Genomic DNA, 20,004 nt, shown 5'->3' on the forward strand with positions numbered 1-20,004 from the left:
CACATGTGGCCCTAGTGCGCTAATGTACTGAAACAAAGGCCCCAGAAGCAAAGGAGCACCTAATGGATTTTAGGGCCTTCCTTTTCTTAGATTATATTTCAGGCACCATGTCAGGTTAGAAGAGGTCTTGTGGTGCCGAAACAAAGGAAAGAAAAAAAAAATACCCCATTTTGGAAACTACACCCCTTGAGGAATTCATCTAGGGGTGTAGTGAGCATTCTGACCACACAGGTGTTTTAGATTTCATTAGAATTGGGCAGTGAAAATGAAAAATTACATTATTTTCCAATAACATGTAGCGTTACCTCAAAATTTTTAATTTTTTCAACAAATAAATTAGGAAAAGCACCCCAACATTTGTAAAGCAACTTCTCCAGAGTGCGGAAATACCAAACATGTGGTCATAAACTGCTGTTTGGGCAAGCGGCAGGACTCAGAAGGGAAGGCACGCCATTTAGCTTTTGGAGTGCTGGATTGATTTCTCTGTACCATGTCGCATTTGTAAAGGTACCAGTGCAGTGGAAACCCCCCCAAAAGTGACTCCATTTGGGAAACTACATCCCTCAAGGAATTTTTCAAGTGGTATAGTGAGCATTTTGACCCCACAGGTGTTTCATACACTGGGCAGTAAAAAATTAAAATGTTACTTTTTTCAAAGAAAATGTTGCTTTAGCCCCAAATTCATCATTTTCACAAGGGGTTAAAAGAGTAAAAGCACCCACAGTTTGTTACGCAATTTCTCCTGAATACGGCAATACCCCATTTGTGGAGATAAACTGCTGTTTGAGCACATGGCAGGGCTCAGAAGGTAAAGAGCACCATGCAACATCTGAGGCCTACTACGATGACATTTACTGCCCTGTGTCATGAAAACAGAGGATCTGGGGTATCAAAACATTAGAAACCCAGAAAAGTGACCCCATTTAGGAAACTAAACCCCTCAAAGAATTCATTTAGCGGTGTAGTGAGAAGATTTAGATTGTAATGGAACACCTTTCAAGGTATTCATCTAGGGGTATAGTGAGAATTTTTAATTTGTGAAGTGACAACCCTCTAGGTATTCATCTAGGGGTATAATAAGAAATACTTTAAAGAGGCTCTGTCACCAGATTTTCAAACCCCTATCTCCTAATGCAGCAGATAGGCGCTGCAATGTAGATAACAGTAACTTTTTTTTTTTTTTTTTTTAAACGAGCATTTTTGGCCAAGTTATGACCATTTTTATATTTATGCAAATGAGACTTTCTAAAGTACAACTGGGCGTGTTTAAAGTAAAAGTACAACTGGGCGTGTATTATGTGCGTACATCGGGGCGTTTTTACTTCTTTTACTAGCTGGGCGTTGTGAATGGGAGTGTATGATGCTGACGAATCAGCATCATCCACTTCTCTTCGTTAACACCCAGCTTCTGGCAGTGCACAGACACACAGCGTGTTCTCCAGAGATCACGCTGTGACGTCACTTCCTGCCCCAGGTCCTGCATCGTGTCGGACGAGCGAGGACACATCGGCACCAGAGGCTACAGTTGAGGTTAAGAAAGGCTCATTTGCATAAATATAAAAATGCTCATAACTTGGCCAAAAATGCTCATTTTTGAAAAAAAAACAAAACGTTACTGTAATCTACATTGCAGCGCCGATCTGCTGCAATACGAGATAGGGGTTTGAAAATCTGGTGACAGAGCCTCTTTAATTTTAGTAACTAAGGAGGGCAATCTGGAAAACCCGCTATGGAGGGAGAGGGAATGGCAGGTCCCACTACCAACCTACCCACCATTCCATAAAATCCAGGCCAAAAAATAAATCAAAGGCCTCAGCAAAAAAAGATTTGCTGAGACAACCAATCTCATCTGGATTCATTCCTCTCACCCAGATTTGCAACCTGGATGAGACAGACACTCCCTCGGGTCCTTGGTATAGTGAGAATTTGTAGTTTTGTTTTAGGTGTTTTTTTACAAATTTTAAATGGGGCTGGTCAGTAAAAAAAAATTATAATTGGTCATGGCCAATATGGGAGACCGAAAAGGTGAATGAAGAATAAATAAAATTAAAAATCTAAGGGAGGTATGATATATTTTGGAACATTGTTTCATACACAGGCCGGGATTTGTGGGCTACGTCTCACAATGGTATGTGGTGTCCTTACGAATGCCTCGCTTGGCGCACACACAGAGCGTTTTTTTTGGGACTTGTTTTTTTGCAGTGGGGGGGGGGGGATTTCTGTGGGGAAATGCTGGCCGGGAATTATCCTGCTGATGGAAGAACCAGATGAACTGCCCTCTCCTACCTGGTCATAAAATATTAGGGACTTGATTGCCTTTTCCTGAAATTGCAGGAACGTATCCCCACTGCCAGCGTATCTGCAGAGGACAAAGGCGTTGTATAAAGCCATCTGTGTAAGATGCACAGACAGCTTTTTATACCATACCTTGGTCTTGCGCATGGCGCTGTATGGTTTTATGACCTGGTCAGACAGGTCAACGCCACCCATATATTTGCTGTACTCCTGTATACAATATGGTTTTGGGACTTGGGTGGTGGATCCGCGTACAGGGACAAGGCTGCCTCTGCTGTCGTGTATGCTGGTCAGCATAAGGACGTCCCTTTTATCCTTATACTTCAGGAGGAGCAGATCGTCGCTGCAGACAGCTCTGCTCTCTCCTAATTTTAGTATCTGACCCAGCAAATTCTTGGGGAGGCCCTTCTGATTTCTGCGGATTGTTCCGCACGCCAAAGTGGATCTGGACGAGAGAACTTTTAACAATGGGACACTGTTATAAAAGTTGTCCAGATATAAAGGATATCCTTTGCCGAGCAAAGGATGGATAAGATCCCATACGATCTTTCCACTAATTCCTAGGAAGGGGGGGGCAATCTGGGGGATCTATATGGGAGTCTTTCCCCTCATAAACTCTAAAAGAGTGAGTGTAACCGGTGGCACTTTCACAGAGCTTGTACAGTTTTATTCCGTACCGGGCTCTTTTATTGGGTAGATACTGCCTGAAGTGCAGTCTACCCTTGAAGCTAACTAATGATTCATCTACTGAAATATTTTGTTGGGGGGTATAAACTAGGGAAAAACTTTGGGAGTAGTGGGCAATCCATGATCTGATTTTATACAGCCTATCAAAATGTGGGTCCTGTGGGGGTGGGCACTGACTTATTGTAATGAAGGAATTTTACGATGGCTTCAAATCGCATCCTTGTCATCACTGTGCGGTAAAGGGGGGTGTTATATAAACTATCAGGGGACCAATAGTCTCTAATACTGGGCTTTTTTATGAGACCAAAACTAAATTGTTCCTCATAGATGTTGGTCTGCTGGACAATTAATTCTAAAAGGGTGTCTGAAAAAAAAACTTTTAAATAATCAATGGGGCTGAAATCCGTGGTGTCAATTTGAATGCCTGAGGGGGCTGTAAATTCAGGCACCTGGGGGGTATAATTGTCCGCAGCTTCCCAGGTCAGCTCAGGCAGAGCAGGACCAACGGCTCTTCTGCGCCGACGGGGGGGGGTGCAAACTCGGAGTCACTCGATAAAGATGATGATGAAAGCACGAACTGTGCTTTACCTTCACTCGCGCTGTCCGTATCGGAACACATCATTTGATACGCTTCCTTGGCTGTGAAGACTCTTTTGGCCATAATTTTGTTCAGCTACTAACTAACTCTTTTTTTGTAACTTTTTTTTAACAAAAAATAAACAATGCTACTCTCAACTCCGCAATGAGAACAGCAACCCTGCTGTATTCAAACAGTAAGCGTACCCTACCTACCAGGGGGAAAACTAAATGAGAAGTGGCATTGCCACCTAACAGAGAACTCTGGCAGTGGACAATCTCGCGACACAGCAGGGTGATGGCGACCAGGTACTGCGACTGCTGGGCACAGATCACACGGCAGAAGGACACTGTGGGTGACTGAAATGATATAATTATATATCTTACAACCAGTGGGCACCAAAGGTGGTGATCACTGGTCAGTGGGCACAACAGGGGCAGATCGCTGTTTTTTTGTTAACAACTGTTCTTGACTTTTACTGTTCTTTCACTGGCGTCCAACTCTGACTAGTTCTCTGACAGGAATGAGCTTGTCAGAGCCGGAGATGCCGGCAAAACAAGTCTCCTGCGCTGTGATTTGCCTGTTAGCACTGACTGGCCAATCACAGCTCATGCCGGCACGGGACCACTCTGATTGGTCCTGTGCCGCGAGTCCTGCTCGGCAACTGTCTATGACAGTTGCGATCAGGACGCTGTCACCATGTCTATTGACATGGTCACAGTTTAAAGCTTGGGCGTAACTGTACGCCCTATTGCGGGAAATCACTTTGATTTCGGACGTACAGTCACGCCCAAAAGCGGGAAGGGATTAAATACAATCATATCACCATCTGTACAATGCCAGTTTTGGCAAATATCACTGCACCAATGTCTCCATTTTATCACTTCAAAATTACTCCGCAAATGAGACAGAGTTCTCTAGTTCTTGCTTTGCAGGATATTTTTCCCATAGACATACGTTGTAAAGGTTTACGCTGTGCGGAAATACAATGCAAGTATGCCACGTGTAAGCGCACCCCCATACGTCAGGAAAAAAACGAATTATTTTTTGTTAAATATGAACCAGTTGTGGTTAGTGATATTAAATACAGCTAAAGCAGCACAAAACCCTCCGAACGTAACTCTGTGGCCTAATGCATTACCTGGAAAATGTCCTAAAAGGACAATGCATTTTTTTGTTGCATTCCAAGAGGTCAACATCGCCGCATGAGGGCTTGTCTTTTGCGGGACGAGTTGTATTTTTTTAATGGCACAATCTTGGGGTACATATAACGTATTGTAGAACTTTTTTTTTGGAGGGGATAAACCCTAAAAACAATGGCAGAATTACTGGTTTGTTTTTTATTCTACGTTTATACGACGTTCACCGTGCAGTATAAATGGCATGTTAACTTTAAAGGGGTTTTCCAAGATAAAATGACTGTGTTAATGCTTGTAATTTATTAATGTAAATACATTTGTAATATGCTTAGATTTTCCAAATTAGCCTAGTTTCCAGATTCTGCCGTGGGGTACTTGACGGGTGATGTCACTCTCTGGCCGCTGTGTTGATCCTCAATTCTTTTCCGGGTATACAACACGTCACTTGTGACGTGTATGGGCTTTTCTGTTGTAACGTGCATGCACTGTCTCTGCTGTGATCTTAAAAACAGCAGGGACTGCGAGAACAGAAGGGACCGCGCATGCGCATTACGGGCTGCACAGAAGAACAGCCCATACACGGCACGTCACAAGTGACGTGTCGTATACCCAGAAAAGAATTGAAAATCAACACAGCGGCCAGAGAGTGACGTCACCCGTCAAGTACCCCACGGCAAAATCTGGAAACGGGGACAATTTTGATAATGTAAGTAGATTACAAATGAATTTACTTTAAAAAATTACAAGCATTGACACAGTAATTTTATCTCAGAAAACCACTTTAACTGTAGGTCAGTACAATTAAGGCGATATCAAATTTATATAGTTTTTTTTATGAATTACTACTTTTCCACAATACAAGCTTTTTTTTTTTTTTTTAAAGTGTATGTCAATACTCAGAGCCAGCCATAACTTTTTTATTTTTCCGTCGACTGAGCTGTGTGAAGGATTGTTTTTTGCGGGACTAATTGACTTTTGGTCATTGGTACCTTTTTTGGGTACATACAACTTTTTGATCGCTATTTATTACATTTTTTATAAGGCAGGATGAAAAAAAAAAACAGCAATTTTGGCAAAGTTCATTTACTTTTTTATTGCATTTACAAAGCAAGTTAAACAACGTGATCATTTTACTGTTCGGGTCGTTAGAGGCAGCAATACCAATTATGTGTACTTTTTGCTACCATTATAAAACTTTTTTTTTCTTTCTAATAATATTTTTTAAATATCTTTTTTAACTTTTTAATATCTTCCTGTTATTGACAGATCTTTTCCTATCTGTGTAGAGAATGAAGTCTGTCAATCACAAGGAACTGGGTCAATCATAGGGAACATAAAGGTTAAAAATGTCCACTCCCAATGCTACCTATCAATTTTGAACACATGAACTACTTTGCTATCATCCCTAATATCTCAAAACCAGATAATTAATGCGGCAACTATAGTCATAGACATGTCACATGTCCTAAGGTAATTATTAGTGTGCTTAGTTATTCCTGGAGAGAGCATCCATAGACCTCCTGTAAACATACAGGGCCACAGAAATTTGACTATTCCCTTGTGGGTAATGTAGCCCAGAGACAGGACAAATAAAAAAATATTCTATAACACATACCAAATACATTTTAACTATTACCTCTGGTGGAAATTGGAGAAGTCCGGTGAGGATGTTAAGTCTCCCTCTGTGTGGCATTCCTATAACCACATCTGTGACCCCACTAAAAGAACACATTTTTAACATTTCATGGAAGAAACCCATCATGCTTTCAGCTCCCTCTCCTCCATAACGTTTTACAGTTGAAAATTTGGTAGCTAAGAAATGATCAAATTCCTGTGTAAAAGACAAAAAAAAAAATGTAAATAAAAATAGGACAATGATTACTTATAAATGAACAGCCCAGTAAAAGACAATGGATCTCCTAATGGTCTCAGTCTCAACAAAGTGGAAGTATTTATATAAAAATGTAAAAAAAAAAAAAGACCCCCGGCTGCCATGGCGAACTTTCAGCTTCCCACGATCGCATTAATGGGGTGACTGAGGGAGCACCTTTATTCTGTACCCACTTAGGTGATAAACAGCTGATATCGGCCACAACGGCACCAGAGGCTACATTTGATTCTGCAGCAGCATCAGCGTTTGCAGGTAAGTAGCTACATCGACTTACCTGCAAACGCCGATGCTGCTGCAGAATCAACTGTAGCCTCTGGTGCCGATGTGTCCTCGCTCGTCCGACACGATGCAGGACCTGGGGCAGGAAGTGAGTGGCGTCACAGCGTGATCTCTCGAGAACACGCTGTGTGCCTGCACTGCCAGAAGCTGGGCGTTCTGAAGAGGAGTGGATGATACTTCTCATCAGAGCGCCCAGCTAGTAAAAGTATTAAAAACGCCCCGATGTACGCACATAATACACGCCCACTTGGACTTTTACTTTAAACACGCCCACTTGGACTTTTGCAAGCCTCATTTGCATAAATACAAAAATGGTCATAACTTGGCCAAAAATGCTCGTTTTTTTAAAATAAAAACGTTACTGTAATCTACATTGCAGCGCCGATCTGCTGCAATAGCAGATAGGGGTTGCAAAATCTGGTGACAGAGCCTCTTTAAGGTGTACATTGCTTACCTGGCATTCAAGCATCAGCTTTGCCAAATGTTTTTTCTCTTCAGTAGAAAAGGTTTCCCATTTCAGCTCTTCAAATCTTCTGGAAAACCATATTCGCTCCTCTAAATTTTGTAACTGGCTTGTTTCCACAGAAACCTGACCACAGTATGTGTGATCAAGGTACGCCAGAACCTCTTCAAGCGTTGCTTCCTCATTTCCTATATTTAATAAGCCTGTATGCAGGAAGAGATTTAAAAAAGAAAAAGAAAATAATAATTCTTAGAAGCACAGTATTTTTTTCCCATTTTACGGAGCCTCAAATGCTACACCCACCAGATTTTTGTCAGCTTGTCCAGCTGATTTAGCAGGGTGATATATATAATCTTTTTGAATCCCTCTCCTCAACATAAGCTATATATCTCCCTTCATCAAAATGGCTATATTTATGAGGGAGTCAGGAAAGATAGCATTACTTCCGGAGGTCAAGGGTGAGGTGGATCAGAGCTACAGCAAGACATGTAAAACAAACCAGGGGTTTATTTTTATGTTATAATGATTCGACTGCGCTCAAGAGGTAGCAGGTGGAAAAACTAAAAGGTAGGTCCCTTATAGGTCAAAGATTTATTTGTAAAATATGCAATTCCGTACACTAAAGGTATATCAACACTGGCAACACTTTGGTTTGCTTGGTAGATTCCCCCCCCCCCCCCAACAAATCTACGGCGAATCCAAAACAAAAACCGTATGTTTAACAATGGGACCCCTCTATTAGGTCCGTAGGCACTATTGGGGCACAAAAAAAAAAAGGTTGTTTAATGTAAACAAATTCCCAGAATGGACAATCACCAGCTGTCCACAGAATAGGTGATAATGGTCTAGTTGCTAAGGGCCCCATCTACTGCCAATAACTGCATTAATAACTTATTCTTCATAAAATAATCCCTGAAAGAAGGAGGTACAAGTGATCCCTAACCCGACAGCGGTTTCTGGTCATCCATTTATTAATTATTGTAATCTATAATCAGTTTCTCTAGGTAACCAAATATTCTGATTCTAATTCTGATGACCAAAGATTACTATTTGGAGGAAGCCGAAAGGAAACTTGGTGATCCATTGGTGTATCAAAAACTGATGAGCAATCCCACCCCTAAATATCAAGGTCAACTCCAAACACTCTTACGTGCTAATGTGGAAAAAGGCATTCTATCCACTAAATTAGCTGAGAAATTATACCCCATTTATCCGCACATACCGAGTTGGTATTTTGTCCCCAAGGTACACAAAAACAGGGAGCGCCCCCCAGGACGCCCTATATTTGCTGGGATACAGTCAGTTACTGAACCCTTGTCCAAGTACATAGACTGGCTTCTTAGGCCTACTCTGAGGGAAATTCCCTCTTACTTGAAGGATACCAATGACTTCCTTGTGGCTCTTGAGGATTTTGACTGGTGTAGGGGATATAAACTAGCTTCAATTGACGTGGAAAGTCTGTATACCAGAATTCCACATAACTTGGGTATTACAGCTGTAAGAAAACTATTAGGAAATACAGAAAAAAAGTGTAGAATACATTGACTTCATTTGTGACTCGTTGGAATTCATCCTAACACATAACGCGTTTAGGTTCAATGGTAAGTGGTATTCACAAACATTGGGAACCGCTATGGGGACCCCCGTAGCGTATACATACGCAAATATCTTTCTTGGATTCTTGGAAGAAACATATCTTTAATGTATCAAACAAATTTTCTCGTCACATTAAACTCTATTTGAGATATGTGGACGATATTTTCATAATCTGGTCGGGTACAGACACAGATTTTTCTGGGTTTGTAGACCACCTCAACTTTAATAACAGCATGAATATGAGATTCACTTCTAAAATTGATTCAAATAATCTAGAATTTCTAGACGTACAAATATCCATTAAAGAGAACAAGCTGACTACGTTAGGTTATCGCAAACCAACAGCAACTAACTCATTATTGCATAACAACAGCTTTCAACCACACCACACTAAAAAGGCCTTACCGTATGGACAGTTCATACGACTTCGACGTATCAATGACAACGAGCAGGCCTTTCTCCAGCAGGTGTTCGAACTCAAAGAACGCCTCCTGGAGAGAGGCTACTCAGAGGAATCATTGGATATTGCCCTGAAAAGGGCTTTTGAGAAAGATAGGTCTGAACTACTCCATAAGCATCGTAATAGTGCCAATAGGGAAATCAATAAGAGGAAACAGAGATTCACCTTCACTTTCCAATTTAGCCCTTTGGAATCTGTCATTAGATCAGCTATCTATAAAAACTGGCATATTATAGAGAGATCCTGATTTGAGAGACGTGGCTGTGAATAAACCACTGATTAGCTTCAGACGTAGTAAAAACATCAAGGACATGTTGGTAAGCAGTACACTTAGGGTATGTTCACACGGCCTATTTACGGACGTAATTCGGGCGTTTTTGCTCCGAATCACGTCCGAAAATAGCGCCTCAATAGCGCTGACAAACATCTGCCCATTGAAAGCAATGGGCAGACGTTTGTCTGTTCACACGAGACGTATATTTACGCGCCGCTGTCAAATGACGGCGCGTAAATAGACGCCCGCGTCAAAGAAGTGACCTGTCACTTCTTTGGCCGTAATTGGAGCCGTTATTCATTGACTCCAATGAATAGCAGCGCTAATTACGGCCGTAATGGACGCGGCGTTCAAGCGCCTGCACATGCCGGTACGGCTGAAATTACGGGGATGTTTTCAGGCTGAAACATCCCCGTAATTTCAGCCGTAACGGACGCCCTCGTGTGAACATACCCTTAGGCTGGATTCACACGAGCACATTACGTCCGTAATGGACGGAACGTATTTCGGCCGCAAGTACCGGACCGAACTCACTGTAGGGAGCCGGGCTCCTAGCATTATAGTTATGTACGATGCTAGGAGTCCCTGCCTCGCTGCCGGACAACGGTCCCGTACTGTAATCATGTTTTCAGTACGGGACAGTAGTTCCATGGAGAGGCAGGGACTCCTAGCGTCTTACATAACTATGATGCTAGGAGCCCGGCTCCCTGCAGTGTGTTCGGTCCGGGACTTGCGGCTGAAATACGCTCCGTCCATTACGGACGTAATGTGCTCGTGTGAATCGAGCCTTAAAAGTAACAACGAAAACTATCTAGATAAATCTATCCCAAAAGGGAATTATAAATGTGGCCACTGTAATCGCTGTCGCTTCCTTCTGAAGTCTAGATGTTTAAAAATAGGGGGTATAACTGTCAGGGTGCGCCAATTCATTAATTGCAAAAGCAAATTTGTGGTGTATGTCATTTTCTGCCCATGTGGTCATTTTTATATTGGCAAGACAATACGCTGCCTACATGTGAGGTTCCGGGAACACTGCATTTCTATTGCAACGGGCGTGGGAGCCCCAAGATGGATAGAACATATTAGGAATACTCACGCAGGCAGATCAGATGTCCTTACATTTGCAGGAGTAGAAATGGTTAATTTAACACCAGCAGGGGGTGACCGCAATAGATTGCTACTTCAGAGAAAGGCCAGTTGGATTATAAAAACAAATGCACTAGGTAACCTTGGCCTTAACCCCTTCAGGACTGAGCCACTTTTGGACCAAATGACAGAGCCTCATTTTTTAAATCTGACGTGTGTTAATTTATGTGGTAATAACTCGGGAATGCTTTTACCTATCCAAGCGATTCTGAGATTGTTTTCTCGTGACATATTGTACTTTATGTTAGTGAAAAAATTTGGTCGATATATTCAATATTTTTGTGTGAAAAACACCAAAATTTAGAGAAAATTTGCAAAAAATTAGCATTTTCTAAATTCAAATGTATCTGCTTGTAAGACAGATAGTTATACCACACAAAATAGTTACTAGCTAACTTTTCCATGCTTTTATTTTTCTAGGACGTTACAAGGCTTATAAGTTTAGCAGCAATTTCTCACATTTTCAAGAAAATTTCAAAAGCCCATTTTTTTAGGGAACCGTTCAGTTGTGAAGTGGCTTTGAGGGCCTTATATAAGAGAAACCCCCACAAATCACCCCACTTTAAAAACTGCACCCCTCAATGTATTCAAAACAGCATTCAGAAAGTTTTTTAACCCTTTAGGCGTTTCACAGGAATTAAAGCAAAGTAGCAGGGAAATTTACAAATTTCATTTTTTTGCAGAAATTCCATTTTAATCCATTTTTTCCTGTAATACTGAAGGTTTTTACCAGAGAAGCACAACTGAATATTTATTGCCCTGATTCTGCAGTTTTTAGAAATATTCCACATGTGGCCCTAGTGCGCTACTGGACTGAAATACCGGCCTCAGAAGCAAAGGAGCACCTAGAGGATTTTAGGGCCTTCCTTTTCTTAGATTATATTTCAGGCACCATGTCAGATTAAAAGAGGTCTTGTGGTGCCAAAACAAAGGAAACACCCCAAAAAATACCCCATTTTGGAAACTACACCCCTTGAGGAATACATCTAGGGGTGTAGTGAGCATTTCAACCCCACAGGCGTTTCATAGATTATTAGAATTGGGTAGTGAAAATGAAAAATTACATTATTTTCCAATAACATGTAGTGTTACCTCAAAATTTTTAATTTTTTTCAACAAATAAATGAGGAAAGGCACCCCAACATTTGTAAAGCAACTTCTCCAGAGTATGGAAATACCAAACATGTGGTCATAAAGTGCTGTTTTGGCAAGCGGCAGGACTCAGAAGGGAAGGCACACCATTTAGCTTTAGAGTTCTGGATTGATTTCTCTGCACCATGTAACATTTGTAAAGGTACCAGTACAGTGGAAACTTCCCAAAAGTGACTCCATTTTGGAAACTACACCCCTTAAAGAATTCATCTAGGGGTGTAGTGAGCATTTTGACCCCACAGGTGTTTCATACACTGGGCAGTAAAAAAATAAAATGTAGATTTTTTTCAAAGAAAATTTTGCTTTAGCCCCAAATTCATCATTTTCACAAAGGGTTAAAAGAGAAAAAGCACCCACAGTTTGTTACGCAATTTCTCCTGAATACGGCAATACCCCATTTGTGGAGATAAACTGCTGTTTGAGCACATGGCAGGGCTCAGAAGGTAAAGAGCACCATGCAACATCTGAGGCCTAGTACGATGGCATTTACTGCCCTTTGTCATGAAAACAGAGGCTCTGGGGTATCAAAACATTAGAAACCCAGAAAAGTGACCCCATTTAGGAAACTAAACCCCTCAAAGAATTCATCTAGCGGTGTAGTGAGAAGATTTAGATTGTAATGGAACACCTTTCAAGGTATTCATCTAGGGGTATAGTGAGAATTTTTAAATTTGTGAAGTGACAACCCTCTAGGTATTCATCTAGGGGTATAATAAGAAATACTTTAATTTTAGTACCTAAGGAGGGCAACCTGGAAAACCCGCTATGGAGGAAGAGGGAATGGCAGGTCCCATTACCAACCTACCCACCATTCCATAAAATCCAGCCCAAAAAATAAATCAAAGGCCTCAACAAAAAAAGATTTGCTGAGACAACCAATCTCATCTGGATTTATTCCTCTCACCCAGATTTGCAACCTGGATGAGACAGACACTCCCTCGGGTCCTTGGTATAGTGAGAATTTTTAGTTTTGTTTTAGGTGTTTTTTGACAAATTTTAAATGATCAAATTTTAAATGGGGCTGGTCAGTAAAAAAATGAATAATTGGTCATGGCCAGTATGGGAGACAAAAAAGGTGAATGAAGAATAAATAAATAAAAAATCTAAGGAGGTATGGTATATTTTGAAACATTGTTTCATACACAGGCCGGGATTTGTGGGACACGTCTCACATCGTTATGAGGTGTCCTTACGAATGCCTCGCTTGGCACACACACAGAGCGTTTTTTTTGGGGGCTTCTGTTTTTTTCAGTAAGGGGGGGGGATTTCTGTGAGGAAATGCTGTCCGGGAATTATCCTGCTGACGGAAGAGCCGGATGAACTGCCCTCCCCTTCCTGGTCACTAAATATCAGGGACTTTATGACCTTTTCCTGAAATTGCAGGAACGTATCCCCACTACCGGCGTATCTGCATAGGACAAAGGCGTTGAATGCTGCCATCTGTGTAAGATGCACAGACAGCTTTTTATACCATACCTTGGTCTTGCGCATGGCGCTGTATGGTTTTATGACCTGGTCAGACAGGTCAACACCACCCATATATTTGTTGTACTCCTGTACACAATATGGTTTTGGGACTTGGGTGGTGGATCCGCGTACAGGGACAAGGCTGCCTCTGCTGTCGTGTATGCTGGTCAGCATAAGGACGTCCCTTTTATCCTTATACTTCAGGAGGAGCAGATCGTCGCTGCAGACAGCTCTGCTCTCTCCTAATTTTAGTATCTGACCCAGCAAAGTTTTGGGGAGGCCCTTCTGATTTCTGCGGATTGTTCCGCACGCCAAGGTGGATCTGGACGAGAGAACTTTTAACAATGGGACACTGTTGTAAAAGTTGTCCAGAAATAAAGGATATCCTTTGCCGAGCAAAGGATGGACAAGATCCCATACAATCTTTCCACTAATTCCTAGGAAGGGGGGGCATTCTGGGGGATTTGGGAGTCTTTTCCCTCATAGACCCTAAAAGAGTGAGTGTAACCGGTGGCACTTTCACAGAGTTTGTACAGTTTTATGCCGTACCGGGCTCTTTTATTGGGTAGATACTGCTTGAAGTGCAGTCTACCCTTGAAGCTGACTAGGGATTCGTCTACCGAAATATTTTGTTGGGGGGTATAAACTTGGGAAAAATTTTGGGGGTAGTGGGCAATCAATGGTCTTATTTTATACAACCTATCAAAATTTGGGTCCTGTGGGGGTGGGCACTGACTATTGTCATTGTAATGAAGGAATTTTACGATGGCTTCGAATCGCATCCTTGTCATTACTGTGGGGTAAAGGGGGGTGTTCTATAAAATATCAAGGGACTAATAGTCTCTAATACTGGGCTTTTTTTATGAGCCCAAAACTTAAAAATAAGCCGCAAAACTTCCGCAATTCCACTGCGTTTGTGGGGGTCCAATTTTGGCCTCTCCCATAAAATGAGTCGGGATTCTGGGCGATAAATTGTTCCGCATAAATGTTGGTCTGCTGGACCATTAACTCTAAAAGGGTGTCTGAAAAAATAAATGTTAAAATAATCAATGGGGCTAAAATCCATAGTGTCAATTTGAATGCTTGAGGGGGCTGTAAACTCAGGCACCTGGGGGGTATAATTGTCCGCAGCTACCCATGCCATATCATTCAGAGCAGGACCTACGGCTCTTCTGCGCCGACTGGGGGGGGTGCAGACTCAGAGTCACTGGATGCAGAGGAAGATGGAAGCACGAACTGCTCTTCACCTTCACTCGCGCTGTCCGTATCGGAACACATCATTTGATACGCTTCCTCGGCTGTGAAGACTCTTTTGGCCATAATTTAGTTCAGCTACTAACCAACTAACTGTTTTTGTAACTTTTTTTTTTTTAATTTTTTAAAAAAAATTTTAACAAAAAATAAACAGCGCTACTCTCAGGGTATGTGCACACGATAAGGTCACATTTTCAAAAGCCCATTTTTTAGGGAACATTTCATTTGTGAAGTGGCTTTGAGGGCCTTATATATTAGAAACCCCCACAAATAACCCCACTTTAAAAACTGCACCACTCAAAGTATTCAAAACAGCATTCAGAAAGTTTTTTAACCCTTTAGGCGTTTCACAAGAATTAATGCAAAGTAGCGGGGAAATTTACAAATTATTTTTTTTTTGCAGAAATTCCAATTTAATCCATTTTTCCTGTAAGGGTATGTGTACACAAGAGAATTACGTCCGTAATTGACGGACGTATTTCGGCCGGAAGTCCCGGACCGAACTCAGTGCAGAGAGCCGGGCTCCTAGCATCATAGTTATGTACGATGCTAGGAGTCCCTGCCTCTCTGCAGGACAACTGTCCCGTACTGTAATCAGGTTTTCAGTACGGGACAGTTGTCCTGCAGCGAGGCAAGGACTCCTAGCATCGTACATAAGTATGATGCTAGGAGCCCGGCTCCCTGCACTGAGTTCGGTCCGGTACTTGCGGCCGAAATACGTCCGTCAATTACGGACGTAATTAGTGTGTGTGCACATACCCTAAGTGTCTTTTACGTCTGAAAAGACAGACTGTTTTCAGGAGAAAACAGCTGCCTCGTTTCAGACGTAAAAGCTCCTCCTCGCATTATGCGAGGCGTCCGATGCTCGTAAATCTTGAGCTGCTCTTCATTGACTTCAATGAAGAACGGCTCAAATGACGTTGCAAAGAAGTGCCCTGCACGTCTTTGCCGAGGCAGTCAATTTACGCGTCGTCGTTTGACAGCTGTCAAACAACGACGCGTAAATTACAGGTCGTCTGCACAGTACGTCGGCAAACCCATTGAAATGAATGGGCAGATGTTTGCCGACGTATTGTAGCCCTATTTCCAGGCGTAAATCGAGGCATAATACGCCTCGTTTACGCCTGAAAATAGGTCGTGTGAACCCAGCCTAAACTGCGCAAGGAGAAAAGCAACCCTGCTGTATTCAAACAGTAAGCGTACCCTACCTACCAGAGGGAAAACTAAATGAGAAGTGGCATTGCTACCTAACAGGGAACTCGGGCAGTGGGCAATCTAGCGACACAGCAGGGTGATGGCGACCAGGTACTGCGACAGGTGATCGCTGGGCACAGATCACACGGCAGAAGGACACTGTGGGTGACTGAAGTTATATAATTATATATCTTACAACCAGTGGGCACCAAAGGTGGTGATCACTGGTTAGTGGGCACAAAAGGGCAGAAAAGGGGCAGATCGCTGGTTTTTTTTGTTCTATTTTTCACTCTTTCACTGTATTTCTTCTTGTCTCCGACTCTGACAAACTCTCTGACAGGAATGAGCTTGTCAGAGACGGAAATGCAGACAAACCACTGCTCCTGCGCTGTGATTGGCCTGTCAGTACTGACTGGCCAAACACAGCTCGTGCCGGCACGGGACCACTCTGATTGGTCCTGTGCCCGCGAGTCCTGCTCGGCAACTGTCTATGACAGTTGCGATCGGGACGCTGTCACCATGTCTGTTGACATGGCGACAGTTTGAAGCTTGGGCGTAACTGTACGCCCTATTGCGGGAAATCACTTTGATTTCGGACGTACAGTCACACCCAATCACGGGAAGGGGTTAATGACCGCAATGATTTAGGTGTGTTTTTATAACTTTTGTCTTTTTTAACTTGTGCCGTGTTTTAGGTTTATATGTCTCCATGACAACTCCCGTAACTCACGCATATAAGGGCATGTAGGCGTGTGCTGTCAGCAGAAGGCTTGAGAAAGCGTGTCTACGCGAAACAGCTGTTGCATGTAATCTGTGTACTCCGTCTCTCCCCCCCACTTCACTTTTTGAGCAATATAGCATTTGAAAACGTCGCATACGGCGAGTGCGGCTCTATTTCCTTCTTCATTCATTTTGTTTAGACCTCCATTAAGGCCAGCCAGATATACAAATATTTCACATATAAACAAGTATTTGTTACAGTGATGTAAAGCTCTTCAATTGGCAAGACACAGATACAATTCTTCAGTAAATATCATTATTGTTCCAATTGTACCATTTTATAGAAATGTATTAAAAAAATGCATACTTCAGCGCAATGCAAAGAAGGATTTTTAAATTTTTTTTTAATAAGGTTACAAAAATAAATAAATAAATACACTAAGCATTTGTGTCATTACAAGAACAAATATAATTACTCGAACTGGTAATAGTTTTTCTGGAGCTTATGACTGTATCCTAGTAAGGTAGACCTCCTATCCCAGGACAAAAATCATGGAGGAGATAAAAAAATTCACAACCCCTCTACACCTCAGTAATTGGAAAGGAATACTCGGTGTAGTAAAAAAATAAAAAATAGGCAATAACCCCTATTCTCAGAATGAGAAAAGGGAATATATATATATATATATATATATATATATATAATAAATTCAACTCCCCGCCTCTCTAAAATAAAGCAACGGCTGCTAAACAGTAACAAATTGAGAAAACTTTTGATCTCAGAATAATAATCCTATAAATACCAGATGTGAAAGTGAGTAAAATGTGTTTATGTGACTCCATTTTGAAAGTATGATTATGCGACTCCATCTTGCATGGAGTATCCATCTGGTCTTAAAGAATCCATTTTGTATTTTGAAGAATCATCTGTTTCTTTAAAATAAGTAAATTCATGCTGGGATTGTCTGAACAATATGTTTATTGTTCCTTAGCTAGTGTTATGGTTCCTGGTTATGGAGACTATAGCTATCAGTTCTCTATTATGAGAAGAGTCTGCCGCCCCATACCGTCTTAGAAAACAGTTTACCATTCTTCTTAGGAGGACTAGACTGGTGATAAGGCAGCTGTTGGGGTCATTATGACCCATTAGTCGTGGTGACGTTGCATGTTATGGAAAATTGTAGTGTAAGGCCGGATTCACACGAGCGTGGTCAGTCCGTGATATACGGTCCACAGGTCGGCCGCATTTCCCGGACTGAGCACACTGCAGGGAGCAGGGCTCTTATCGTCGTCGTTATCTAGGACGTTAGAAGTCGCTGCCGGTGGTAGGCCTGGTGGTAGGCTGTGGTTGGTGTCCCTCTTATGTTATGTTGCTGTATTATCCCTATTCCGATATGCATATACAATGTAGCTATTTACTGGTTATAAGTAGGGGTGGTGTGCATGTGTATAAATGGGAAAATTTCTGTTCCCCAACACATATGTTTGCATTATTTGTAGCTCATCCCAGTCCTACCACCTTTTTAGGGTCAATTCCTTCTCCAATTTGTATCCTAATTGTATGTTTTTACTCATGTATTTGTACATTAAAGCAAGCTGTGTATTATATATACACACACATTTGTGTCCTGTGTATTTATCGGATGTAGATATTGGAGATAGAAGTATTCAATCTCTTTGCCCAGAAGGTGACCACTGCCCTAGTAGAGTGGCAGCAAATCCCTTAGGAAGATCTAACGCAAGCGAAGTATAGGCAGAGTGAATAGCTATCTCAGGCCCCATGCACATGGCCATAAAATCGCCCGTAATTACGGTCCCATTAATTTCTATGGCCGACTGACACCTTCCCATAGGTCTACGGGAGGGTGTCCGTGCCGTAGCAACCTGCCGAACAAAATAGAACATGTCCTATCTTTTTATTTTACGGACCGTGCTCTTATAACTTTGTAATGGGAGCACGGCCCATAAAAACGGCCGGCTGCCCGTGGCCGTCCATGCCCGTAATTACAGGCACGGTCATGTGTATGGGGCCTCAATCCTTCTAGCTACTGAAAAAGAGGAAGCCTTAAAACCCTTACAAATTCCCTGAAACTGGAGTAATAGGTTCCCATTCTTTTTCCACTAGAAAGTGGCATCAAGATAACAAAATCAGACACCTCCTCACGTCTAAGCAGAAAAACTTTTCCACCCTGAAATTCTTGAGATTAGTAGAGAGAGAAGGAAACATTACTTCGCTACCTCAGGTGAAAAAGGAGGGGAGTCTTAATAACTAGGTTATCCAAAATAGTGGTATAAGGGACAAAGAATGAAAAAGCTTGAATCTGACACTCTCCTAGTCGAGGTGATGGCTAACAATTTAAAGAGGCTCTGTCACCAGAGTAGAAGTGCCCTATCTCTTACATAATTTGTTCGGCGCTGTAATGTAGATAACAGTGTTGTAATTTTTGAGCAAGTTATGAACAATTTTAGATTTATGCTTATTAGTTTCTTAATGTCTTTTGAGCAAGTGGGCGTTGTAAAGAGGAGTGTATGACGTGGACCAATCCGCGTCATACACTTCTCTCCATTCATGTCTCTTTGTATTCACAGTACAGCGTGAACTCACGAGATCACGCGGTGCTCACATACAGGCAGGATGTGATATCTATTCACACTCCCGACACTTCAGTAAAGTTAATGTGGGTGTATGTGACAGTGGTCTATTAAGAAACGAATTAGCATAAATCTAAAACTACTCATAAAACTTGCATAAAACGTGCTCAAAAATTATCGTTTTTCAAAATAAAGACCACTGCTGTGATCTACATTACAGCGCCGATCAGATTATGTAGGCGATAGGGCACTTATAATCTGGTGACAGAGCCTCTTTAAGGCTCTCAGAATATGGTGACACAAAACAACAATATAAAAGTATTACAAATTATTTTTTTTTAAAAACCCTATATAAATTTGGTATCACCGTAATCATATTGAGCCACAGAATAAAGATAAGTTGTCGTTTTTACCGCACGGTAAAAGCTGTAAAAACTAAACCTAAAAAACTAATTGAGGAATCACATTTTTTTTTTCCAAATTCAACCCGCAAATAATTTTTTCGTTTCCCAGTACATTCTATGGAACTATGGGTATAATGGTACCAAAAGAAACAACTACTCCTCCCGCAAAAAATAAGCCCTCACACCACTCTATTGACGGAAAAATAAAGTTATGGCTCTTGGAATGTGGGAAGTGAAAAACCCCAAAAATTGTTTCGTTCCGAAGGGGTTAAGGTACAGGTGTTTGTGGTAATGTTTTCCCATTCCTTGTAAAATTGAGATTCTTCCGCCCACTTTGACGTCCCTGTTTATCTGCGTTTGGTCAGTTGGTATTAAGGAAAATATTTCTTCCCTTGCCACCTTTTGGGTAACTCC

General features: G+C 41.7%; 1 protein-coding gene across 6 annotated transcripts in view; it reads right to left on the minus strand.

Moving 5' to 3' along the window:
• Positions 1-20,004, minus strand: part of DHTKD1 (dehydrogenase E1 and transketolase domain containing 1) — a 131,557-nt gene that overhangs the window by 91,716 nt on the left and 19,837 nt on the right. For all 6 annotated transcript variants that reach the window (XM_075857424.1, XM_075857423.1, XM_075857425.1 and 3 more), the window contains exons 3-4: positions 7,323-7,534; positions 6,335-6,529 (exon numbers count right to left, since the gene is read on the minus strand). In XM_075857424.1, the coding sequence (XP_075713539.1) occupies positions 6,335-6,529; positions 7,323-7,534 (407 nt within the window). The remainder of the gene's footprint in view (positions 1-6,334; positions 6,530-7,322; positions 7,535-20,004) is intronic.

This window comes from Rhinoderma darwinii, chromosome 3 (assembly GCF_050947455.1).
Source record: "Rhinoderma darwinii isolate aRhiDar2 chromosome 3, aRhiDar2.hap1, whole genome shotgun sequence".
Classification (NCBI taxonomy): domain Eukaryota; kingdom Metazoa; phylum Chordata; class Amphibia; order Anura; family Rhinodermatidae; genus Rhinoderma; species Rhinoderma darwinii.